This window comes from Nyctereutes procyonoides, unplaced genomic scaffold (assembly GCF_905146905.1).
Source record: "Nyctereutes procyonoides isolate TBG_1078 unplaced genomic scaffold, NYPRO_anot_genome, whole genome shotgun sequence".
Classification (NCBI taxonomy): Eukaryota; Metazoa; Chordata; class Mammalia; order Carnivora; family Canidae; genus Nyctereutes; species Nyctereutes procyonoides.
In genome coordinates, this window is record NW_026575037.1 from 26165572 (window position 1) to 26191125 (window position 25554).

The window sequence follows — 25554 nt, forward strand, 5'->3', positions numbered from 1 at the left end:
AGTTCCCAGGGGCCAGGTCAGCCTCCGTCAGCCGGGGCTCCCTGAGGACGCGGGCCGTGTCCCCGCGCCCCAGGGCCCCGTGTCACGCAGCCTGCCGGAGGGTAACGTCCGATCGTGTCTCCCGCAGGCCCCTTCAAGCCGTGCGAGCACCTCTTCGAGAGCTGGGGCGTCCGGCTGGCCGTGTGGGCCATCGTGCTGCTGTCCGTGCTGTGCAACGGGCTGCTGCTGCTGAGCGTGTTCGCGGGCGGCCCGGGCCCCCTGCCCCCGGTCAAGTTTGTCGTCGGGGCGATCGCCGGAGCCAACGCCGTGAGCGGCCTCTCCTGCGGCCTCCTGGCCTGCGTCGACGCCCTGACCTTCGGCCAGTTCGCCCAGTACGGAGCGCGCTGGGAGACGGGGCTGGGCTGCCGGGCCACGGGCTTCCTGGCGGTGCTGGGGTCCGAGGCCTCGGTGCTGCTGCTCACCCTGGCCGCCGTGCAGTGCAGCGTGGCCGTGTCGTGCGTCCGGGCCTACGGGAAGGCGCCCGCCCTGAGCAGCGTCCGTGCGGGGGCCCTGGGCTGCCTGCTGCTGGCCGGGCTGGCGGCCGCCCTGCCCCTCGCGTCCGTGGGCGAGTACGGGGCGTCCCCGCTGTGCCTGCCCTACGCGCCCCCCGAGGGCCGGCCGGCCGCCCTGGGCTTCGCCGTGGCGCTGGTGATGATGAACTGCCTGTGCTTCCTGCTGGTGGCTGCTGCCTACATCAAGCTCTACTGCGACCTGCCGCGGGCCGACCTGGAGGCCGTGTGGGACTGCGCCATGGTGCGCCACGTGGCCTGGCTCATCTTTGCCGACGGGCTCCTCTACTGCCCTGTGGCCTTCCTCAGCTTCGCCTCCATGCTGGGCCTCTTCCCCGTCACCCCCGAGGCCGTCAAGTCCGTGCTCCTGGTGGTCCTGCCCCTGCCTGCCTGCCTCAACCCCCTGCTGTACCTGCTGTTCAACCCCCACTTCCGGGACGACCTGCGGCGGCTCTGGCCCTGCGCGGGGACCCCGGGGCCCCTTGCCTATGCTGCCGCCAGCGAGCTGGAGAAGAGCTCCTGCGACTCCACCCAGGCCCTGGTGGCCTTCTCTGATGTGGATCTCATTCTGGACGCTTCCGAGGCTGGGCGCCCCCCCGGCCTGGAGCCCTACGGCTTCCCGTCAGTGACCCTCCTCTCCGGTCAGCAGCCGGGGGGCCCCCGGTCGGAGGGCAGCCACTTTGCGGAGCCCGAGGGAGCCCACTTTGGGAGCCCACCAGCCGCCGTGGAGGGAGAACTGCGGCTCTGGGCCGAGGGAGCCGCGCCCGCGGGTGGGGGCTCGTCAGCGGGCAGGGCCTTGCAGCCCGCGGGCCCAGCCTTTGCCTCACACTTATAGATGTCCGTCCTGGCTCCTCGCCCCTCTCCCCTCTCCCGTCCTCCCGGCCGTGAGTGACGGCTGCTTGTGTGATAAACTCACCGGACGTGTGATCCGCAGCGGGACGGCCCAGCGCCCGAGCCGCGGCTGCAGCGGTCTCCTCTGTGCGTGGCCGCGGCCGGCGTGTGCCTCCTGGCCTGGCTTCCCGTGGCCTCCCCTGGCCGCCGTCCCTGCCCTGCCCGAGGCCGTGGGCCGGAGATCTCAAATCTGTCTTCTTGAGGGAAACGAGGAAAGCACAAAACAGTGTAGGGGGGTGGTGGTGCCGAGCGGGTCAGGCGTCGGGGGGCAACGGGCAGGGGCACCCCTCGGAGAGAGACCTGTAGGTGACCTGCCGGGGCACTTGGGCATCTGCCCTTTGACTCGCGGACAGACCGCGCTCGGCGTCCTGTTAATCTCGAGCCGGGCCGCGCAACAGGACGTGGCCGAGTCAGCCGGGAAGCTCCGACGCGTTCCGTCCCCCTCTTAGCCGTTCGCGGGGCACGTTAGCAGAGCAGAGCCCGCGGGGAGTCCGGCAGCCGCGCAGGCCGTCGAACGTTGTTTAATCCACCGCCCCGGATTATTTGACAGCAGCTTTCGGTTTGTCTGGTTGGTTTTCATGGGGCATCTGCCGGGGCCTCCCAGAGTCAACGGCGCTCTGTCGGGGCGCCCTCGCGGCCCTGGTCGGGCCACCGCCTGCTGCTACGGGGACATCTCAAGCTGCCGCCCTTCCTGGAAACCCTGATGCGGGCGGTTCCACCGGGGACTTGAGGATCCCGTCCGGGACTTGAGGATCCCGTCCACCGGAGGAGACTGCACGCCCTACCCTCCGGGTCCTCCGGGTCTCCCCGGGAAGGGAGGTCTCCTGCCCTCGCTGGAGAGGGCGTCCCTGGGCCCGGCGGGGGACGCACCGGGAAGCCCATGGCAGCCGGGCTTCCTGGCTCCACCGCGTGCCCGTCGCTCGCTCCCGCCACGGCCTGGCCCCTGCTCTGCACCCCGGGCCCGCCGCCTCGTGGGGCAGTGGCACAGGAGCCTCGGCCAGCAGCCTCGGGGTATCTGCGTTGCACGTACTGCTTTGTAGGAAGTGTCACAGGGCCACGGGCGCCCGGGCGCCCCGGAGAAGCACGACCTCCTGCCCTACGGTTTACAAGTGCCTCCAGGTGGCCCGGTGCTCGCACCCCAGACACTCACGCCCTCCGTGCCAGGGCGAGGGGGGACAGCCGGGACATTCTCAAAGACACGAGAAGGGAACCCAAGGCTCAGGAAAGGGGCCCAGCCATTAAGACAACTGAGAAGGTCCTTGCGTCTGCCCTGAGCATCTTCCCCCCCACCCCTGCCCCCCCCCCCCAGTCCCTGCTCTCTCAGGGCCCAGGGGAAATCCTGACACGAGTCCAAGGGCCGCCTGCTGCTTCGGCGGAGGCAGAGGGTGGGTGGCGCTTGCCCATTTCTCTGTCTGACCGCGGAGCCGCCCGGACGCTTCCCGCTCCGAGGCAAAGGTGCTGAGCTTGACCTCAGGGTCCTGGCCCAGGGACTGTGCACCCGCTGGATGCGGGGAGCTCCCTGTTTCATGGAAGACGAGGCTGCTCTGCTTTGGGAACCGGGAGCCGGTGACTGTCATGAGGAAAGTTCTCCGAGGTGCCCTAGGGATGACAGCGTTGGTGTGATTTGGGGGATCGCAGGTCACCCAGGCTCCTCCGCACGGCCTCCCGCCGCCCCATGGGATCATTTCCCCCCGGAGTCGGAGCCAGTGTTGCGTGGGATGTGGAGCGAGGTTCAGGAGTCGTGGGAACAGCCCCCCGCAGGTGGCCTCTGGTGTGCAAAGGGCGCCGGTCTGTTGGCTGCAAGCTCTGGGGTGGCACCACCGTCCCCATCATTTACTTCTAAAGATCCAGGCGTTTGCCAAGCCTGCCCCTCGCGGGGCGGAGCGGGGGCGTGGGGGCACTGGCGGCGTTTGCCGTGACCTGGTTTCATGATTCGGGAAGCCTCGTCCATGTGGCACATTCACCCGAAAGCAGGTGGCGAAGTAGTTTCCGTGTTCCTAGGGACACACGGCTTCCTAGCGAGGCCGTGTGTCCCTCTTCGGTCATCCCCGGTCATCCCTAGAGGACGTGCAGGTTTTTTCATGTGCCTTTGACGACACACAAAGTCAGACGCCAAATAATCCAGCGCACGTGAAACCTTCCAGAACGGTGTCCGCGGGTGGAGTCCACGCGAAGGGCCGTGGCGGTGGCGATGCTGGAACCGCTGTGCCCTGCCCGCCAGGGTGTCCTCGCAGACCGACGTGCAGAGGAGAACCTTCTGGACCGGGCCGCGCCCTTGACAGCACCTCTGAGCACATCAGGAGCAAAACTTAATCCAGGGTTGAGACTTGAAGACCATGGACTAACCGTCCCCTGGCCTCCCTCTCCCCGTTTCCTGCTCCCCAACCCCCTTCCGACGCTCCTTTTCCGGGAAGACTGCGAGGTCTAAGGACGGCGGGAGGCGGAGGAGGGAGAGTTGCGGGCGGCAGGGGCCTGAGTACTGAGGGTGGCGGGAGCCGCTAGGGCCCGTGGTCCCCCCTGCACCACCTCCTCCAGGGCCTCTGCCCCGGAGCGAGCTGCCCGCCCGCCCTGCGGCCCCGTCCCTCGGGCCGGCCCAGGCCGTCCGCAGCTGTGTGAAGAGTGAGACGCGTCCAGATGTAAATGTTTGGAGTCTTCTGTATAATAAAGCGCCAGCGACGTATCACGTGCGTCCCTCAGCTCTTTTCCGCGGCCACCCGGGAGCTCTGCGGGGCGCCCGGGACGGCGGCGGGGCCGGGGTCAGTGAGCCCCGAGCGCACCGGCAGTGGACTGTCTCCGTGGGCCGCCCGCGCCTGCCACCGTCGGCGGGGCTCCTCACCCCCGTGATGCAGGAGGCTCCCTCGGAGTCTGGTGTGTGAGTACGTGGTACAGTCGCACGGTTCCAACAAAGTGTATCTGCTCCACAGTCCCCGCCGGCCGCTTCAGCCCTCACTGGTCACCAGTTAGACGTTTCTTACGCGTCCGCCCAGAGTTGCTTCCTGCACACGCCGGTGCGTGTGTCCTCGCTCCGCTCCGGCCGGGTCGCCAGCCACATGCCCCCCCGCCGTGGAAATGTGGTTTGCTTGATCTTTTGCTTCTACAAACACTGCGACAAGTAACGGGGGAGGCACGTCATTTACACACGTGCGTCTGTAAGACGCATTACCAGACGTGCCACCGCTGGGTCGAAAGAGAGTTCTAGATCGTGTTCCTTAAGTAGTGGAGCCAGACGTGTGGGCGCCGCGGTGCGCTGGGTGGGCGCACTGGGACTCCAGGGCATCTGGGCCTCGGGGCCACAGGGACGGGTGTGTGGGGCCTCGGGGGTGCTGGGACTGGGGGTCTCGGGGGCACAGGGGGGACAGGTGTGTATGGGGCCTCAGGGGCACAGGGACGGGTGTGCGGGGCCTTGGGGGCGCAGGGACTGGGGGCCTCGGGGGTGCAGGGTGGGGGACAGGTGTGCACGGGCCTCAGGGACACAGGGCCTGGGGGGCTCAGGGGCGTGCCTGTGGGCAGCACTGGGGCTGCGCGGCCTGGGAGCCACGTGAATCCACCCCGCTCGGCCTCCGGGGCGCCTACCCCGCTGCACTCCCTGCAGCCCCGCCACGTGGGCCTGGACGCTGCCCTGGGCCGCCCTGGGCCCTCCCTGACCGCGTGGTGGCCGTGGAAGGCAGCGGCCCTTGCAGGAGGGCAGGCTCCAGGCGCCAGGAGGAGACCCGGAGGCGGGACGGGAGCCCTGTGCCCGGGGGGCGTCGGGGGCATCACTGCCCCGTAGAGGCGCTGACGTTAACAACAGCGACAACGGCGTCCAGGGTAATAGCATCTTCCCCGACGTCACCGCTTCCTCCGGCTCGCGGCTGTGCCCGCGGCCCGGACCCGGGGCTCCTCAGGCCCCTGCGCACCCTCGGCTTCCTTGGCCCCGGAGCCGCGCCGCCCTCCCTCCACGAGGTGGCACCCAGGCCGGCTCCCGCGTGGGCCCGGGGCGCAGGTGTGGGCGGTCCTCCGATGGGGCCGCGGACAGCGTGGTCGTCGCAGCTGGCCTCCCCTGGCAGTGGACGGCTCGCGGGCAGGCCCCGTGGGACCCCAGCCTGTTGGATGCACCCACCGTCGTGGGGTCAGCCCTTCCCACAGGGTCTCGCACAGAAGGTGCTCAGTTAACCTGGGGGGGGGTCACAAAGGTAACATATCAGGTGGGGGGGGGAGAATGGAAAGGGCAGGTGACAAGGTAGCTGAGGCCACCTCACCTGTGTCATCACGAAGCCTGACACCAGCGGGCTGTGTCCTTGGATCCCACAGGTAGAGAAGCGCAGGACGGCCAGATACCAGCACCTGGAGACACGTGAGGCCAGGTAAGCTCCCTCCTATTTTGTAGAGGAGGAAACCGAAGGAGAGGAGCTGCCCATTGGCCCGCAGCTACTCCCGGGGAACCGAGGAGTCAGAGGCTTCAATACTGGAGCAGCGTCCATACGGTCATGGGCGATCCGTGGAGGGAAGCCTGGACTTTCCCCCCGAAGGGGCCACTTCACCACCTGACCCTGTTGGGGCGAGTGCCCCAGACACAGCGCCCAGGTCGGCAGAGAGCCTAGCAGATGAGTCGGAACTTAGGGCCACCACCACCACCAGCACCTCCTCCCGTCCCCAAGAGGAAGTTGCCTCTGATGGGAGGTTTGGGAGAAGGATCCGTCGGCAGGGCCTCTCCTGAGGCCGGGTGGCAAGGTCCTGGTTAAAGGATGCAGACCGTGGGAGGAACGGGCTGTAGTCCAGTGAGGCTGCGGGGTCAGGGGGAAGGGCAGGCACGTGACGGGGAGAAGCCCGGAGCAGGGCCGGGAGGGACACTGGACAGCCTGTGATCCTCGACGGGGACTGAGAGCTGGAGCCAGGGATGGGCACTCGGTGGGGCCGTGGCGGGAGCCTGGGCAACTTGCCAAGAGGCCAGGAGACCGCGGGGTCTGCGTCCCTCACCCCGGGCCCACCCGGCCTCTCCCGGGCTTCCCTGGCAGCCCCGGGCTGGACTCTGGGCCGGGAGCAGGTTCGGAAGCCGCAGCCCCTCCCCCCTCTGCTTTCCCTCCCTCGGGCCCCCTCGACCTAAACAGGACAGCCTGGGCACGGGGGCCACACGCTGATGGAAAAATACACACTTGGCTGGAAAAGGAGCTTTATTTGTGTGTGTTGAATTCCCACAGCAGCCGAAGGATAAATCGCTAGTCCCCAGCCTTTGCTTAGAGACTGCCCACAAGGTGGGTGGTAAAATCTGGTCTTATTTAGATAGCTTTTGGGGAGAGGTGGGGAGAGGGAATGGGGGCAGCAGGAGAGGAGAGCTTGGAATCTGCAATGTTTATATGATCAGTCACGGATGTCATCTCTCCTCTTTAATTAGGGGTTTGTAGCTGGGGAACGGCGCAGCTCGTCCTAGGCGCGGGGCAGACTGCGTAGGCAGGGGCGCAGAACCACTCTTCGGGGCCTAACTGTGCTCGCACCCCTGTGTGTCCATCCCCAGGCCCCAGCTAAGCACCCAGGAATGTCAGCACTGTGCCAGGCCCTGTCCTGGGTGCTGCGTGCATTATCCGAGTCAGTCCTTACAGCCACCGCCTGAGCTAGGTGCTACCGTTATCCCCATTCTGTGGGAGAAACCCAAAGCCCAGGAAGACTGAGTAGCATACTGGGGGCGCAGAGCTGGTAAGCAGCCCTGCAGGGGCTGGTCTGTGGGCTCCTCGACCCCGGTGTCCATGCTTTTAACCCTTTCCCGGCATTCCTGGGGCTGGGGGGGTAAGGACCTGGGCTTTCCTCATTCCCATTTTCTGTCATTTCTGTTCTCTAGCCCAAGTCCTCTGTATTTGCCAAGTCAGAGATGGACAGATGAGTTCTAATCATTTTTGGCTCTGTTTTTCTTACAATTCGAAGTTTCTTGCTGCCCCTAGAGCCCCAGCACTTGGAATCGGAGAATGTTTACACAACGGACACGTTTTCTGATTGGTACAAATGGTATGAATAGAGTCAATCAGGGTAATGGGCTACAGGCTGGGGTGCCCGGGACTTGAGGTGCTCCTTTAGGATGGGCTAGACAAGGACTTTCTGGGGCAGCTCCATTCGAGCCGAGACCATCATGGACGATGTAGAAATCCCCGAAGGAATGAGCTAGGTGTGTTCAGGAGCTTGGAAGTGGCTTGTGTGGCTGGAGTGTGCTGGATGGGGGTAGAGGGTTTGCTGTAAGGATGGATGGAGCAAGCAGGGCTCGATCAGGGTCTTCTGGCCCAGGGAAGGAGACTGGATTTTTTTTTTTTTTTCCTAATTGGAAAAGGAAGCCATTTGGAGGGGTTTTAAGGAGGGAAGTGAAATCTGGCCTTTACATCATCAAAAGATTATTCTTGCTGCCGTGAGAAGCGTGGACTGTGGAGGGTCAAGGCTGGAAGCAAGGCGACGGGGTAAGGCTGCGACTACAGTACAGGGCAGAGGAGATGGCTTCAACTAGTGTTAGAAGAGGAAGTGGCCGGTGGAGCCGCCCAGACCTGGTGAGGGGTCAGTTGTGTTGGAGGTTTGGCCCATACGAGGGGCTCCTTCCCTACAGCTATTCCAAGTCCGTCTTCTCTTTCGTGTCTGGCTTCCGACCCTGCTCCGTCAGCACATGGCATTTCCCTGACCACAGCAACTGGCTTCAGGGTGGTCCAATCACAGGAGCTTGTGCTCCGCGGCCTGCTGGGTTTGAATTACATAGTCCTGACTGCTGCTGGGAGTCACTCTGGACGGGGAGTATGGTTGCTCCGGATGGCAGGTGGAAAGACTGACATCTTGGTATCGCTGGGCCTCTGGACGCACCAAGCCAGATGCTCATCCTACCCCTTCCATTTATCCCATTAGAACTCCCTTGTCGTATTGTCAGCGGTCTGAGTTGGATTTCACTCACAACTGAAGGCATCTCAACTGATACACTGGGTTATCCGGGAAACCCCAAATCTGGCTTAAATATGCATGAGCACAGGACAAAAGACTGGAGTGAAATCATTTCTGGGCCTCAAGAAGAAAACTAATTTTGAGAAATGGGTTCAAGGATCCTGGAGAAGTTGGAAGTTGATCAAGTGGGGGAAACAAAAGAAATTTGTATTTTCAGTTTATGCCATCATGTCGTTACTGGATTATACACATTCACACTTCTTTTGTTTGCCTCGTGTCCAATACCACCCGTGTTCTGCGGCAGGCTGTGTGAGCGAGGATACGAGATAACTGACTCATAGGTGGATGAGTGGAAACTGCCTGTTCAGAGATGTACTGTTTTACGTACCCGGTGCCCAGCCTAGATATACAATCACTGCACTGCGATAAAACTGCTACCCCGGGATACGGACAGGGACATTACAGTCTTTATTTTCCTACCCAGGACTCCTAATATCGACGTTCCTCAGAAAGTCTTTCACTGAGCATGGGCAGCCTCTTTCCACTTCAACGGATTTCTGCTCGAATCTGCTTTCTCTGCCATCTCAACAGAATAATAAAGTCCAAGTAGATCATAAAATCGTGATTATAAAAACCTCAATTGGAGATTCAAATTTGGCACCTGTCAAGAGTAGTACTTGCCATGAAATGAGGCTAGAGATAGAAATTGATTACAAAAATCCCTATTCATGTCTGATTTTTTTCACCATTATATTCTCAAACACTAGCACAATACTTGGTACATAACAAGTAGTCAATAAATATTTATTACCATAGTAATTCTGACCAGCTATGTAAATCACAAAAAGTGAAAACTGAAAAAAAAAAAAAGCACACATTACCTTACTCCCCCATTGGGTTTTTTTTGTTTTGTTTTGTTTTGTTTTTTTTAAGATTTTATTTATTTATTCATGAGAGACACAGGCAGAGGGAGAAGCAGGCTCCATGCAGGGAGCCTGATTCGGGACTCGATCCCAGGACCCCAGGATCACATCCTGAGCTGAAGGCAGGCACTAAACCACTGAGCCACCCAGGCGTCCCCCACATTCTGTTAAAACTTCCGCAAACCTAGAATCCCCAAAAGCCTAGTGGTAACTGAATTGTTTCCAACAGCTATTTTACATCTACGTCAAACATTCAATGTCCCTAGTGATGTTAGTGAGTTGGCAAAATAAAAGACAACAATTCCAAATATTTTAACATTCTTACTATCTAGCTTTCTGGACAGTTTGCTGCCAGACACACATTCAGGATAAACACACACTCAACATTAAGTGGTTATTTATTTTTCAGGTTTAAAAGGTTTCAAAATACGTATGTACAAGCTAAATAAAACAAACTACCCTCCCGAGAGTCAATGTAGAACAGAATACATAAGTACACAAGGTCTGTTTTATAGGATATGAAAAGTGATAATGTCATCAAATACAAAGAAAAATATTCAAGAAAGATAGGCAACTTAGACCATCTCAACAAAGAATATTTTAACTATGACCAGGACAAGCCCCTAAGCATCAGGGCAAAACTTCTTTTCTATGCTTCCCAGGGGCCTGGCTTTCCTTTTCTGTGCTGTGTTGCATACTCCCGAGTCACCAGCCTCTGGCAGATCATCAGGCATCTCCTCCTCATCAGCCTAAAAAGGAGCAGACACGGTAAAATGTAAGGTTCACACTAACACCAGGATGGAGAACAAAGTGCTATAATATTATTTCCAAGTACTTCTTTGTTGCCTGTTGTATAGGATATTCCCTTCAAAAGCATCTTCCTCAATCTATGTTTTAAATTTTTATTTCTTTTCACAAGTAACTGCTACTTAATGCCACCTGAAGGATGTTGTAACTCAGCAAGAACCAGCACATGCGAATCCTTGTCTTCCTAGCATTTGTACTGTTGAATGAGGAAGCTCTGTCCACTTAAACTGGGGAGATTTTCCTTCTCCTTTCTATGAACGATCCCGTAAGATACGTTAGTTTTCCCCTCTCTCCTATAACCTCTCTCATTCCTGATTCCTGCAATAGTCCCTTCTCGGTGTTAAACAAGAAAACTGAGAGACTCGGGGCTACTTCTCAGCTCTCCCTGCTAACCTCAAGAATATAAAAAAAGATTAAGCAGATGATGCCTGCCCTCTAGTGTCGTCAACAGATGACAACTGTTAGGAAATAGCGCCTGCTGGTTGAGCTGCTAGGCTATTTTGTTGGATAACTATTTAGAAAGTTGTCATAGGTGAAAAAGACCAATCAGCTACTCTAGAATACAGTACAAATTTGGCAAAGTTAATAACCACTTACACATGTACAGATAAATACACTTTTAATGGACTAACGACAGTAGCACAATCAGAACTGTACAGTTACCGTACCTCTTGCTTCTGTCTTGCATGCTTCTCTGTCCACTGCCTGGCATTCTTGAGGAAGACTGGCTTATTGTATTTAAATTCGGAGGACTGAGAGGAAATCAAAGAAGAGTCAATGGAGAGAAAAATGATTTGCAGTGGTTACGTTGCAGCTGCCACAGCTACCCTCACAAATGAAAAGTCAGAGGTATGAAGAAAGGAGGACCTGTGCTGCGGAGGAAAAGAGGACACTTACTATGTCTGCCATGAGCGGGTCATCAGGGTTGGGTTCCGACATGAGCAGCTGAATAGAAGTCAACACAGTTGCAATGTTGAGAGATGGTCTCCAGGCGCCCTATACACAGACAGATAAGCAGCTGCTTTTGTATTACTAAGAATGTGATGCTCTAATTCAAGTTTTGTAGATGGGAACCACAGAATGCTGTGTCCACCCTTGACCCTCCGCTCACCTTTGGTGGCAATTTGAGAACATCCAGACAAATCCTCCCGGCAGAATCAATGTTTGGATGATAGATGGGAGTCAGAAATCGGATCTGAGGAGGTTCAAAGGGGTACCTTTGAAAGCATAGGACAATAGGGAATTTCTATTAAAGTATTGCTTCATCACACACATATTACAAACAGCTTCCTGGTGACTAATCAGGAAGACAGCCTTTGAGAGGCAAGCCTATTCTCTCCTCAAATTTTTATTATGAAACTTACAAACAATAGAAAAGTTGAAATAATAGCATTAAAAACACTCCTGTACCCACCACCTAGATCAATCACTTTAACCTCTAAATACTTCAGCACATATCTCCCAAGAGAAAAGTCATTCTTCTACATATCAGCAATATTATCAGTATACCTATGAAAAAATTAAAAATTTATTCCCCAGTATCATTTGCTCTTTAGATTTCATTTGCCCCCACCCATTTTTTTTAGATAGGTTCTGAAAAACAGGATCCAATTAAGATTTATACATTGCATCTGTTGTTTTTTTTTTTAAAGATTCATGAGAGAGAGAGAGAGAGAGAGAGAGAGAGAGAGAGAGAGAGAGAATGCGAGCGAGCGCGCCCATGTGTGCGGGGGAAGGGTAAGAGAGGGAGAATCTTAAGCAGACCCCCCCACCTCCACCCCAATGAGCACAGAGCCCATGTAGGGCTCAATCCCACAACCCTGGGATCATGACCTGGGCCAAAATCAAGTCAGACACTTAACCAACTGAACCACCCTGGTGCCCCCCCCCCAATGCATTCAGTTATTATGCCTTTTTAGTGAGACACAAACCTTGGAAAATTTCCAGCCTATTTTCTGAACTGACATATCACATGATTATTAAGCTACTTTAACAAGTTTGGCCAGCATCTGACCTGGTGAATAGACATCTACATATTGACAGTTACACATTCATTTTTTCCTTTCCCCATTCTGCACAAAACCACAACTACAACTCACCTGATGAGAACTAGAGGAGACCTGAATTAACAGAGACAGAAAGTAGACGGTGGTTGCCAGGTGCTGGGGGAAGGGGAGCAAGTTACTGCTGAATGGGTATGGAGTTTCAGTCTGGGAATATGAAGGTTTTGGGGATGGACTATGGTGACAGGTGCATACAGTACAACTGTACTTAATTCCACTGAACCAAACACTTAAAAAAAATGGTTTAAATGATCAATTTTATGTGTCTCTTAGCAATGAAGAAAAGAGGGGCCTTAGATATGATCTAGTCCATTTTTAGAGATGGAATTTGAACTCCAGAGAGATTAAACTAACTTGCCCAAGGTCACCTTAGATCATGGTAAGACTAGGATTAAAACCTAGGACCTAAAAAAATAAACAAATAAAATAAATAAATAAATAAAACCTAGGACCTTTAACTCCTACATTTAACACTCTACTACATTACTCTATCTTCCAATAATCATACTTTACCCTCTAAGTTTAGAATCTAATTCACACTGGGTGCCTGGGTGGCTCAGTCCATTAAGCGTGCAACTCGATTTCCACTCAGGTCATGACCTGATCAGCTGATCTTGATTTTGGATCAGGGTCGTTGAGATCAAGCCCCACACCGGGTGTAGAGCCTGCTTAAGATTCTCTCTTTTCCCTCTGCCCCTGCCCCACTCTGCATGTGCTCTCTCTCTGAAGCAAAACAAAACAAAAACTAATGCACACTAACCTCTCGGGAATGGTAACTTCCAGCTTGAAAACACCTTTTTCGTAAGGTGTGTCAGCCGCACCTAATATTTCTTAAAAGAAGAAAAGAAGAAATGAAGAGGTAATCGGATGATGTGAACGACCACACCAAACAGTACTAACAAAGTCTGAGGTCCTAAAGAAAAGCTGGGTCCAGGACAAGAAGTCTCTCAGGGCTTTAACAAGCTCGCATGCAATGCACTAATGTACCCCAAAAGCTGACGGTGTCAAACAAAGGACAAGATTAAAACAGAAGTTGGACGATACTGACCACAAGTCAGATATAAGCTGCAGACTTGTTTTGTCTGTACCACAGCATTCTAATTATTTATGTTTCCTGCTGGCCTCACAGTCATTTGAGAGGGTCATCTTTAGTCTGAACACTCCTTCAGAGCTGATGCCCAAAATCTCAGCTACAAATCAACAAAAGGTATAATAAAAGGCCAAAGAAGAAACGTCAAGCAAACCTTTTATACAAGCAAACAAATCAGGTTTAGAAGGACAGTATGGCACTCTGACCTTGCCACCGTTCCCCTACTTTAGAATATACAAAGGTTTACATTTCAGCATATCTTTAATAGGGTGGTCATAGGCACGACATGATACCTACGAGCTCGCAGATCGTCCATTTGGTCGTTATCTTGCCAGCAAGTGATGCCTGGGGGTGGCTCTGTGGCTAACAAGTTCAGCTCTCTCTTTAGACGTGAAGCTCTCTGCATGGTCCCCAAGTAGAAGGAACACACGCAGTTCACTGTACCGCACTAGAAGCTGGTTGGGATTCACTAGGGAGAAAAGGGGCAACCGTGAAATAGGCAGCAATGGTAACTTGAGTTTTTAGCACATGGCTTCAATTTAGTGAAAAACAAAACACATTCTTCATATTAATCCCTATTCTGAGAAAGGAATCTGAGTTTTTCCCATTTCCCTCCTGCTATCTATTCAAGCAAATTTTCAAAATAAAGGGTAAAAAACGCAAAACGTTCTGCGAACAATAAAAACACTACAAGTTTTCAATTAATGTCTGTCTCCGCTGATAAATTACAAACTCACGAAGTGGAGCCGGGCTCTAATTTTGCTCCCCACTGCATCCTCAGTATGCCTGGCATAGAAAGGGCTTCACAGATACTAGCTGTGGAAGGGAGTCTACACATGCTTTGTGAGAAGGGAATGGAAATGATGGAAACAGTCTCACTCGGAGATATTTCTAAGTGAATGCTACATGTCTGAGGTTCTCTCTTCCACATCCTCCCGATTCTTTAGAATTTCCAATCCTTTCCCCACCAACATTCAAATATGCTCAAAATCTCTCTCATCTAAAACACCCACACCGACGCACACTCAACACCCTTCATAATTCTAGTTCTCCCTCTAGCTGCTGCTCAAAGGACACTGATCTTTTTTTTTTTTTTTTGAATTTTATTTATTTATTCCTGAGAGTCAGAGAGGCAGAGACACAGGCAGAGGGAGAAGCAGGCTCCATGCAGAGAGCCCGACGTGGGATTCGATCCTGGGACCCCAGGGTCACGCCCTGGGCCAAAGGCAGGTGCTAAACCCACTGAGCCACCTAGGCGCCCCGACACCGATCTTTTGATATTGAGTCACATATACTACCTCCCAGTCTGTGGCTTTGTCTTTCCACTTTATTCGTGTCTTTTGACAGACACACAACTATTAACTTTAACATGATCTTAAAATCTTTTCCTTTACACTTACGTTTTTATGTATTAGTTTTCCTTACCCCCAAACTTAGGTATTTGCCTACATCTTCTAAATGTCTTACATAAGTCTTTAATGTAGTAGGAACTGATTTTTGTGCGTAGTGTGAGGCAGAGGTCAAATCTGGATCTTTTTCTCCACATGAATAAGCGACTCTCCTGAGTCCTTTTTATTGGAAGGGCCATCCTTTCCCCACTGATTCGGTCAAGAACTAAAATTTGCATATATGTGTGTGTGGATCTGTTTCGGGATTCTTCCATTTGTTCCACTGCCCACAACTGGATTATCTATGAGCCAATACCTCACTGTTTGAATTAACTGTAGCTTATTAATAAGCCTTGATATCTATATCAATTATTGACATATATCAATAAGACTTGATATATAGTAACGGGAGTTCCTCCACCTTATTCTTTTTCTTCCGAATGTCTTGGTTATTCTTGATCCTCTGCTCTTCTGCGTATGTTTTAGAATCACCCCCTAAAATACATACATACATCTCGGGATCTGGTTCTCAGTTTTGTGAACTTAAATTCAACTTGGCAGGAAGCGCAGACTCGGTGGGGCTTAGATGTGCTGATTTATTCCAGGCTCGTTCACAAGGACTTAAACATTAAAAGGCCGAGTTATTAACTTGTACAACTACAGTAAAATTTTTAATTTTAATCCCATACATTCCCTGTTTAGCTATTTCTACCTGGGACGCCTGGTGTGTGTATGTGTGTGTGTGTGGGGGGGGGGCTCAGGGGTTGAGCACCTGCCTGCAGCCCAGGGCGTGACCCCGGGGTCCTGAGCTCGAGTCCCGCATCCATCCACTCCCTGCAGGGAGCCTGCTTCTCCCTCTGCCTGTGTCTCTGCCCCTCTCTCTCTCTCTCTCTCTCTGTGTGTCTCATGAATAAAAAAAATAAATAAATTGGGATCCCTGGGTGGCGCAGCGGTTTGGCGCCTGCCTGTGGCCCAGGGCGTGATCCTGGAGACCCGGGATCGAATCCCACGTCGGGTTCCCGGTGCACGGAGCCTGCTTCTCCCTCTGCCTGTGTCTCTGCCTCTCTCTCTCTCTCACTGTGACTATCATAAATAAATAAAAATTCTTAAAAAAATAATAAATAAATAAATAAATAAAATCTTTTAAAAACAGCGCACTGCGAAAGAGACTCAGACTGTAGCAATCTTTCAAGTCCGTCCAGATTCCCTAGACGTGGGCCCATACGACCGCCGGTCTTGGAGGCCAGCGCTTCCCTGGATAAGCAGCCTCGAGGTGCACGCATGCGCACTGCCTGCTCTTCTGGGTCGGCGGATCCTGAGAAAGCGACCACAGGCAGGGGAGGGGGGGGCGGGGGGGCAGGCCCAGGTCTCCCGCCAACACGGCCGGCGGGGGGCGCTCGCGGGCGGGCCTCTGCGCGGTCCAGCCCCAGCCTGCGCCCGGGAAGCCCCCCCGCCCCCCGCACCCGCGCGGTCTCTCCCCCTTCCCCCCTGCAGACGCCGCGGGCTGCCCCTCCCCCCCGGGGACGCTGCCCAACCCTCAGCCCCGGGGGTGCTTTTTTTCCCTCTTTTTAAAGATTCTATTCATTCACTTGCAAGAGACGCAGGCCGGGACGGGGGGGGGGCAGGCTCCCCGCGGGGGCCCGACGCGGGGCTCGACCCCGCGACCCCGGGTCACGCCCGAGGCCGACGCGCCCGCGGAGCCCCGCCCCTCCCCCCCGGTCCCCTCCGGTCCCCTCCGGTCCCGGGCACCCGGAGCTGATAATCCCCGCCGGCGGCTCCTCCGCGCGCGGCTAAAGGCCCCGGGGCGGCGCACGCTTTACCTCCCTCCCGTCTCCACCTCGGGATGGACGGCGCCCGCCGCCGACCCCACAGCTTCCGCTCACCTGCGCGCCCCGCCTCCCGCCTCCCGACGCACCGCGCGCGCCACGGCGGTTGGCGTCGCCCCGCCCCCCGGGGACCCCTGGGGGCTTCCGATTGGCCGCGGCGAGCCCCGGGGGCGGGGCGGCGCCCCCCATTGGCCAGCGCTCGGGGCGGGCTTCCGCTCCCGCCACTTTCAAATCGGAGCGCGCGTCGCCGTGCGCCAGTCCGCGGAGCTGCGGGTGCGGCGCGGGCCGCGGGAGGAGCAGGGACGGGACCGGGACTCCGCAGCAGAACCCCTTGGAGCAGAACAGGCCGATGGGCCGCTCCGCGGGCTCCTCCCGACCCGGGTGCGCGGCCTGGAGATGGAAGCGCCGGGTGACGCCAGGCCCGCCTGGACTTGTCGGTCCCGGCTCCGTGAGCGCCCGAGGGGGGCCCGGCCTGAATCGAGAGGTCATCTGGAGGTCGCCTGGAGGTCGCCTGGCCTTGGGGGTCACTGGGCGCCCCCCACCCTCAGCTCGCTGCTCTCCGCTCCCTGTGTGGCTTCGGAGCCCCGGTGACCTGGAGCAACGGCCGGGGCGCCTGACCGTGCGGACCAGGGTGACTGCGGCCCCTGCCCTGGGTTCTGCATGTGGCCCGCAGCACCAGGCCCGAGCCCGAGCCCGAGCCCGGCGCAGGTGCGGGACCTCACCTGCGAGACCCACGCGTTGACCGGCTCCGCGTCCACGCCCCCACCTCGGCGGCCGCACGTTGGCTGTAAGAACGACTCCACTAAGGGAGCTTGTGCGTTGCAGACCAGAGGAATCCGGGGACCGTCCCATCCAACCTGCAGTTAGCTGCTGGGGCTTGGCGTTTCCTGCTCGTATTTACTCGCCCTCGAGTGTCTTCTGTTGTAAATCAGGAGCCGGCCGCTCGTTTTACTACTTTGTTTTTACCCCTTCGACGCCTCCTTTATTTTCTTGCTTACCCCCAAGTGCAGTTGGTCGTATTTTGATTCCAGTTCTGGTGGCTCTCCGAGAACGAGCCTTTAAAATGTCTCTTGGAAAAGAGCCGCAGCTGTGCTGAGTCTGGTGGAAAGGCGAGATGGTATCATAAAACAAGCAAATGCCGGTAATTTTGGCAGCCAGACAAAGGATCGAATAAAAGAAGAAAAGGTTGGGCAGCCCCCGAGGCTCAGCGGTTTAGCGCCGCCTGCAGCCCGGGGTGTGATCCTGGAGTCCCGGGATCGAGTCCCACGTCGGGCTCCCTGCGTGGAGCCTGCTTCTCCCTCTGCCTGTGTCTCTGCCTCTCTCTCTCTGTGTCTCTCTCTCTCTCTCTCTCTCTCTCTCTCTCTCTCTCTCTGTCTCTCTGTGTGTGTCTCTCATGAATAAATAAAGAAAATATTAAAAAAAAAAAAAGAAAAGGTAAAAAACTCACGGGCTAAACGTGCAGGTTCCGTTTGACCACCAGAGGGAGGTCTGTTAACTGGCGAGAATAGAGGGCAGGCTGAAAAGCTTTCGTTACCCATGTTGCAGGTGTCCTTGCTTTTAAAAAGGGACCATTCTAATATTGCGATTTATTTCTCAAGTGTATGTGTGGGGAAATACTTAACAAAAGTTTCCTTACACAAGAATCTATATGCATCATGCCTGGCTCACTTAGTGCCTTGAAAAGCACAAAAATTATATTTTATTTATATATAGGATTGTCAGGATTTACTCATTTGGGTATAGAAGACTTTAGTATAGACTATTTGTTTAGTAAACCTAAACTATCTTGTTTGTTTAATGGGCTGATTATATAAAGTTTACTCTCAGAAAGTCCTGTTTTAGGGAAGATACTTCTGAGAAAAACTGCGACTTTAATTTTGAAAAACATTTTGAGCCATTATACACAATTTTATTTTTTTCGTGGCATAACATTTTTTTGGTTGAGCCAGTTAGATTACTCATTTTTTTGGTTGAGCCAGTTATAATTATTACTGCTTTTTGTAATCACATAGCTGAAGATACATTCCTCTCCTTTCAGGTAGGTATGTACTTAAATTACCCAAGGAACCTAGGACAGTCTCCAAAAAGGGTTATAGGGCAGCCCCGGTGGCGCAGCGGTTTGGCGCCGCCTGCAGCCCAGGGTGTGATCCTGGAGACCCGGGATCGAGTCCCACATCAGGCTCCCCTCTCCCTCTGCCTGTGTCTCTGCCTCTCTCTCTGTGTCTATGAGTAAATAAATAAAATCTTTAAAAAAACAAAAGGGTATTATACTCTAACAACCTCAGAGGAGAAAAAAAGCAAATAAATTAGATATAGTAAGGAAGTGTTTCCTGGAATTCCTAGTACAGAGGCTGAATTCTCCCTATTTAAATTTATCTCGAGAATGGAAGGATTTAACTTGGACTTGGCCAATGTTAGCTTATTTATACAATTGTAGCCAGATAGTTCTTCCCTGATTCTGAATGTGAAAATAATACAGCCAAAAGAAATGTAACATTATTGATCTCCTTGATCAAGGAGATTGAAATTTTTACTCCAGTTAAAACATTATTAGAGGGACGCCTGGGTGGCTCAGTGGTTGAGCCTCTGCCTTTGGCTCAGGGCGTGATCTCGGATCTGGGGATCGAGTCCCACATGCTTTCTGCATGGAGCCTGCTTCTCCCTCTGCCTGTGTCTTTGCCTCTCTCTGTGTGTCTCTCATGAATAAATAAGTAAAATCTTTAAGAGAAAAATTCGAGTCTAATTTTGGGGATAGAGATTACTAAAACACATTTAAAAAATTCTTATTAGAAAACCATTGTCAGTAAAATATACAGTTCAATTATACATACTTTATTTTCTTGAGAGCTACTGTTTCAGAAATGTAATATTAAAATGGTAAATGTGGATTGCTGTCAGAGATGTGCTTCCTGAGATTTCAGCAGTTTGTTTATGCCAAAACCTTGCCGCTCTTCACTTTTTTTGTCTACCATCTAGATTGGCAATGTTTAGCTGATGATGGTTTCTTGAAGACGGTTAAGCTTATAGCTAGGTATTCTTTCCTGTCTGATATAATATCAGTGTTTCTTTTATCCTATAGAGAGAGTTCTATTTGAGAGCTTGTGGGCAATTTTATCAGCAAGAGGCTGAGTTGGAATAGAAGAGTTTCCATCTTGACAAGTTACAAAGTAAATCTCATACAGAATTTTTGATTGCAATAGGGGTGACAGGTTCTATAGTGACTAAATCATTGCACAATAGCAAGGAAAATGAAACTATATAAGGTATATTTTGTTGCATCTTGATTCTTCCCCCCCCCCCCTTTTTTGAGGAAGAAGAAGTAGAGGGTGAGGGGCAGAAGGAGAGGGAGAGAGAGAATCTTGAACAGGCTCCACATGGAGTGCAAAGCCCAACGAGGGGCTGGATCTCACAAGCCTGAGATCATAACCTGAGCTGAAATCAAGAGTCAGACACTTAACTGAGTAAGCCACCCAGGTGCCCCCCCATCTTGATTATTTTATTGCACATTGTTTTTCATTGTTCACAAAGATGCTGTAGTAAGAAAATTAGTATTTACAAAGTATTTAAGAATACTAAAAGCATATTGTGAATGGACATCATATTCTTAAACATAATACTTTGCATTTGCATATTGTTTTCCATTTAATTCTCAGTTCATCTAGGGGAAGTTGAGTCACCCCACGGATGTTCACAATGGAATATAATAAAGTTTCCCTTTACAATGTCCTCATCACTTTTGTAACGTTTTTTAATGAAACATTTTAAGCATTAGACTATTTGAAAACTTAGAGAACCTAATAATTGTATATGTTCCCTTTCACTATGGACAGCACATGTAATTATATTATGTCCAGGGCTAAAGCTGTGGTGGGGGGCAGGGAGGGGTCTAAGGTATCAAATCAATCATACAGATTTTATAATCAAGTTCACTTTAAATATGAAAATGTCCTGTTCGTTGCCTTAGGAGTTTAGTTCGCCCCATAATTGTCTTGGCGGAAGTCACGAAAGATAAGGCCTCCATCCACTCTCTCCTAAGCATTTAAGACCCGTGAAAAGGGTAGTAGTGAAGGAGGATCCGGGAGAAAGAAGAGAAATCAATATTTATCACGAGCTGATCGTGTGCCAAGTATAGTACTAGGTGGCCTTGCACGTAGTCTTGACTCCAAGGACTATTCTGTGAAGTATTCCTATTCCCACCTTACAAATAAGGAAAGAGGCTCGGGGAAACCAAGCAACTTGTTGAGGGATGTGAATTCACTTTGAAATGAGGCCTTACGCTCGTTCCACCTCTAGCGGATCGGATGGATCGGATGCATCCTTCCCTGGATCCTCTTAGGGCCTAAAATATACCTGTCTGGTTGAAAGGATGTACGCGTCACAGGTGACGCTGTATGTGTCCGTGCTCCTCCTCCCCGTGCACATTTATTTACGTTCACTGTGATTAATACACATCACTGTATTACGTGTTATAACGTGAAAGAAGCTCTAGATTTAGAACCAGGGCATAGATTTGAGTGTTTCGAGTACTTTCTAGTTTTCACCAACAGGAAGTCGAGATAATCTCTCCTGCTTCTCCACTTCGAAGCCCTGATGTGCTCTTTAGGGAGCCCGGATTAGGCGGCCCCCGCCACAGGAATAAACTACGATTCCCGACATGCTTGACGAGGCGGACGCCGGCCCGGGACCCAGTTCCAGCTTTAGGGCAAAGGTGACCCCTCTGGGGCCCGCGGCCAAGTAGGGGGCAGCCGGTCCTCGCCTCCTCCCTGGTGCATCCAGGGATTTGTAGTTCCCTCAAGGCCCGGGGGGGGGGGGCTGGTGCCCTTGGGGTCCGCGTCTCACTACAAGTCCCGTGATGACCCGGGGCTCGGGCAGCGCCTGCGTGTTGAGGCCGGGGGCGCGTGCGGGCGGTGCTCCTGGCGGGAGGAGTAAAGATGGCGGCGCGGGGGTCTCCGCCTTCTGCTCCCGGCTGAGGCGCGCCGCGGGAGCCGCGCTCGCAGTCCCGGGGGGGTGGTTCGAGCCGCAGCCGCGGAGGCCGGAGCCATGGCGGAGCTGGAGCACCTGGGCGGGAAGCGGGCCGAGTCGGCGCGAATGCGGCGGGCCGAGCAGCTTCGGCGCTGGCGGGGCTCGCTGACGGAGCAGGAGCCCGCGGAGCGGCGAGGCGCGGGGCGGCAGCCGCAGCCGCGTCGCGGGAGCCCCAGGGTCCGCTTCGAGGACGGAGCCGTCTTCCTGGCCGCCTGCTCCAGCGGGGACACCGACGAGGTGAAGAAGCTGCTGGCCCGGGGCGCCGACATCAACACGGTCAACGTGGACGGCTTGACAGCCCTCCACCAGGTGAGCCCGCCTGCGGGGAGCCGCGACCCTGCCGCCGCCCAGCACGGGCGCCCGGGTCTCCACTGCGGCCACCCGGGCACCCGGGTCTCTACTGCGGCCACCCGGGCACCCGGGTCTCTACCTGCGGCCATCTGGGCACACGGGTCTCTACCTGCGGCCACCCGGGCACACGGGTCTCTACTGCGGCCACCTGGGCACACGGGTCTCTACTGCGGCCACCTGGGCACCCGGGTCTCTACTGCGGCCACCCGGGCACCCGGGTCTCCACCTGCGGCCACCCGGGCACACGGGTCTCTACTGCGGGCCACCCGGGCGCCCGGGTCTCTACCTGCGGCCACCCGGGCACCCGGGTCTCTACCTGCGGCCACCCGGGCACCCGGGTCTCTACCTGCGGCCACCCGGGCACACGGGTCTCTACTGCGGCCACCTGGGCACACGGGTCTCTACTGCGGCCACCTGGGCACCCGGGTCTCTACTGCGGCCACCCGGGCGCCCGGGTCTCTATCTGCGGCCACCTGAGCACCCGGGTCTCTACTGCGGGCCACCCGGGCGCCCGGGTCTCTACTGCGGCCACCCGGGCGCCCGGGTCTCTATCTGCGGCCACCTGAGCACCCGGGTCTCTACTGCCGGCCACCCGAGGACCCGGGTCTCTGCTGCGGCCGCCCGGCGCCCGGGTCGGCGTGGTTCTCGGCCGCTTCCCCCGCGAAGCCAGGTCCTTCCGACCTCGGGGTCTCTACCAGCGGGATAGAGCCCCCCCCCCCCCACCTGCTCGAGTCGTGGTCCCCGCCGACCCGCCCCGGCCGCACGGCCCCGCACGTAGCCCGGCCAGGGGCGTTCGTCCGGCGCGTCCGGGAGAATCCGCGTGTGGGGGCGCGACCCCGTGGGGCGGCGGGCGGCGCGGGGGGACGCAGACCTGTGCGGGCTTGCAGGACTCGGACCCCCCGCCCCGTGAGGCCGCCGCTCCCGCCCCGCCCCGGCCCGGCCCGGCCCGGCCGGACGCTCGCTCGGTGCTTGGGGGATGCTCGGCTCTGCTCTTCTCTGCACGCTGGTTTTTCTTTTCTTCCTTTCCTTTTCCTTTCCCTTTCCCTTTTTTCTTTTTCTTTCTTTTCTTTTCTTTTCTTTTCTTTTCTTTTCTTTTCTTTTCTTTTCTTCTTAAATAGAACTCAGATGCCGTGGGTGGCTGTGTAGCGTGGGTGGCGGTCGCCCAACAGCGCGGGGCGCAGTGGTGACACTTTCCCTCCCCGCGCAGCGCTCAGACGCACCTGCGGCCTCCGAGCCGCCCCCCCAGGTGGGACTTCACGCACCTGGGGAGCTGGGGGCCGCACACCCGCCTGATCTTTCCCACTTGTCTTTTTCTGCTTTGTGTACAAAGTGAGCGTGTTGGCGTGAGAAATCAATTTTTAGAAAATATTTTCTTTATTCATGAGACCCACATAGAGAGAGAGGCAGAGGGAGAAGCAGGCTCCCTGCGGAGAGCCCGGCCTGGGACTCGATCCTGGGACCCGGGGTCACGCCCTGGGCCGCAGGCAGACGCTCCACCGCGGAGCTGCCCGAGAATCCACTTCTTAGTAACAATTCAATTCTGTGCCATAGCACTTCCCTGAATGCATTAGGTAGTCTAGAATCATTCCTCACCATGTCTTCTCGTCATGCTCTCTGTATCTGGGGTTGGTTGGTTTGGTTTTGGGTTTTTTGTTTGTTTTCTTACGGCTTATAATAGTGCCCCACCTAAGGTAGCAACCAACATTTGTATGGTCCTTCGCTGTTTAAAAATTCCTACGTATGTCTTCCCCTGTGTGAATTGCCGTACTGATTCTTGAAGTTGGGGTGGCAAGCAGTGTTGTAATTCCCATTTTACAGATGAGGAATCTGAAGCTCAGAAAATGGTTACTTGAGCAAGATGACAAAGGAGACAAGTTGCCCTTAGGCATGGATTTTTCAGACTTAAATTCCAGAGCTTTATGTCTTACCTAATCAGCTGCATATAAATAAGATAGATGCTAAGAGGGCCGTATTCATTATTTTTAGTTTCTGAACTGTTTGAAAAGGTGAATATTTATTTTTCAAATATATTTGGGATGTTAAGGAGATTGAGATCTAGATTGTGCAAGGAACCATTTCTTGGGCTCATAGATCATAGGGAAATAGAATCCAGCTTTCTGATCCACATGCTCCTTTACTGAACCTCTGTTCTATCAAAGCACAGTTTTCTTTTCTTTTCTTTTTTCTTTTTTTTTAAGATTTTATTTATTCATGAGAGACACAGAGAGAGACAGAGACACAGGCAGAGGGAGAAGCAGGCTCCATGCAGGGAACCCTATGCGGGACTCGATCCTGGGTCTCCAGGATCACACCCTGGGCCCAAGGCAGCGCCAAACCACTAGGCCACCTGGGCTGCACAAAGCACAGTTTTCTTAGTGCAACTCAGTAGCCCTGTTTCTTCTAAGGTGACTCTGCTACTTGAATCTGGTCCTTACCACGCACATTTTAATAATGCCCTGAGAAAAGCACCTGCTTTGAGGTTACTCTGGTATATCTCCTTCTCATACAAGGTAACCACTTTTCTGATTCCTTCTGAGACTGACCTTGGTGCCTTTCCTTCTGTCTTACCTACCATCCCAGATTGTGCAGTACAACTGCTCTCAATATGCTCTTCACATTCAGTAATCTCTTGAAATAGGAGAGGAAGGAGATGACAGCTAGGAGGTTGTGTTTTTTTTTTTTTTTTTTTTTTTGCTTTGTTTTTGTTCTTTAAAAAACGCAAAACACCTGAATATGCAATATAGGCATTTGTCTCTGTTTATAGGCCTGGCAGTGAATTGAATTGAATAGGTATACTCAGTACTAGACAAATTCAGCTGAAGATTAAGCTGCTCAAAGATAGAGGCCAAACAGACCTTCTGTTGAGAAACCATCTCTTTGTTTGAATCAAGACAAGAGGCCTTTATTGGCTCAGGAACTCTTTTCCAAGTCAGTTTGTGGAGTGACAGTATGTTTCTCCATGCTCTGAAGAACTCTTTTAAGGTACATAAAAGGTTACATTCAAAATGTGGGACTGGGGCAGCCCGGGTGGCTCAGCGGTTTAGTGCCGCCTTCAGCCCAGGGTGTGATCCTGGAGCCCCGGGATCGAGTCCCACATCAGGTTCCCTGCGTGGAGCCTGCTTCTCCCTCTGCCTGTGTCTCTGCCTCTCTTTCTCTCTCTGAGTCTCAAATGAATAAATAAATAAAATCTTAAAAACAAAATATGGGGCTGGAGCTGCCAGCAGCCAAACAACTTACTTTGTGATTGATTGTCCTTCTGTGAAATGGAAAGTGGTACAATTATCTGAATTATTTAGTTAAAATATCCACGTTATATAAGCGATATGGTGCTCGCTTTGGCAGTACATATAACTATATAAGCACGATATGAATTATCAGGATAATTGCTTTCTTTCTCCCTTTTGGCCTCTGGACCAACTGTGAATTACCATCTTGGCATGTTGGAAGAAACCCCCAGATGTTATTGGTGGTTGATTTCTCTCCTCCTCCAACAAGGTCACAGTAAATGATTTACACTTCAGGTTGTGGTGCCTTGATGCTACTTTTGACTTAGAGACCTTTCTTTCCTGGCAGCCTTTGCTTAGGCCACGAGGTGCTTAAGTCAATGATAAGCTCTAGGGGGCCTATTAATAATACTTGAAATAGACCGAGGTAAGAAATACCTCAAAAGGTTAGAACTTCTCTGATGAAAGCCTTAGATACTGATGCAGACTAACTAAACTTGGGTGATTAAATTGTGTTTGCCCTTAGTATCCTAGAGTCA

At 53.8% G+C, this 25554-nt stretch overlaps 3 protein-coding genes across 14 annotated transcripts in view; 2 read left to right on the top strand and 1 right to left on the bottom strand.

Moving 5' to 3' along the window:
• LGR6 (leucine rich repeat containing G protein-coupled receptor 6) overlaps window positions 1-5782 on the top strand; it is a 107064-nt gene extending 101282 nt beyond the window's left edge. For 4 of the 5 annotated variants that reach the window (XR_008663643.1, XR_008663644.1, XR_008663646.1 and 1 more), the window contains 2 exons: window positions 128-4447; window positions 5730-5782. Coding sequence is in view for 1 of the 5 variants with exons in the window: in XM_055319334.1 (XP_055175309.1) it covers window positions 128-1383 (1256 nt within the window). In the remaining 4 variants the exon portion in view is untranslated. Of the gene's footprint in view, window positions 1-127; window positions 4706-5729 lie in introns of those variants that run through there. The other variant, XM_055319334.1, reaches the window with a different exon arrangement.
• Window positions 5783-9624: 3842 nt separating this feature from the next.
• Window positions 9625-16486, bottom strand: UBE2T (ubiquitin conjugating enzyme E2 T). Its single transcript, XM_055319502.1, has 7 exons — window positions 16413-16486; window positions 13502-13673; window positions 12875-12944; window positions 11163-11268; window positions 10949-11047; window positions 10720-10803; window positions 9625-9993 (listed from the first exon to the last, which is right to left on the bottom strand). Exons 2-7 carry the CDS (start codon window positions 13608-13610, stop codon window positions 9868-9870), a joined length of 594 nt encoding a protein of 197 aa, XP_055175477.1. The 5' UTR covers window positions 13611-13673; window positions 16413-16486; the 3' UTR covers window positions 9625-9867.
• Window positions 16487-21358: 4872 nt separating this feature from the next.
• Window positions 21359-25554, top strand: part of PPP1R12B (protein phosphatase 1 regulatory subunit 12B) — a 203576-nt gene continuing 199380 nt past the window's right edge. For all 8 annotated transcript variants that reach the window (XR_008663603.1, XM_055319042.1, XM_055319044.1 and 5 more), the window contains exon 1: window positions 21359-21749. Coding sequence is in view for 7 of the 8 variants with exons in the window: in XM_055319042.1 (XP_055175017.1) it covers window positions 21459-21749 (291 nt within the window). In the remaining variant the exon portion in view is untranslated. The remainder of the gene's footprint in view (window positions 21750-25554) is intronic.

Excerpts from the sequence above, each read along its gene's own strand:
- UBE2T (XM_055319502.1), bottom strand. The coding sequence starts at position 13,610 with ATGCAGAGAGCTTCACGTCTAAAGAGAGAGCTGAACTTGTTAGCCACA. Across the intron at positions 11,048-11,162 it reads TTCTCAAATTGCCACCAAAG|GGCGCCTGGAGACCATCTCT; the intron begins GTGAGCGGAGGG and ends GTCTGTGTATAG. Across the intron at positions 9,994-10,719 it reads ATGCAAGACAGAAGCAAGAG|GCTGATGAGGAGGAGATGCC; the intron begins GTACGGTAACTG and ends GCTCCTTTTTAG.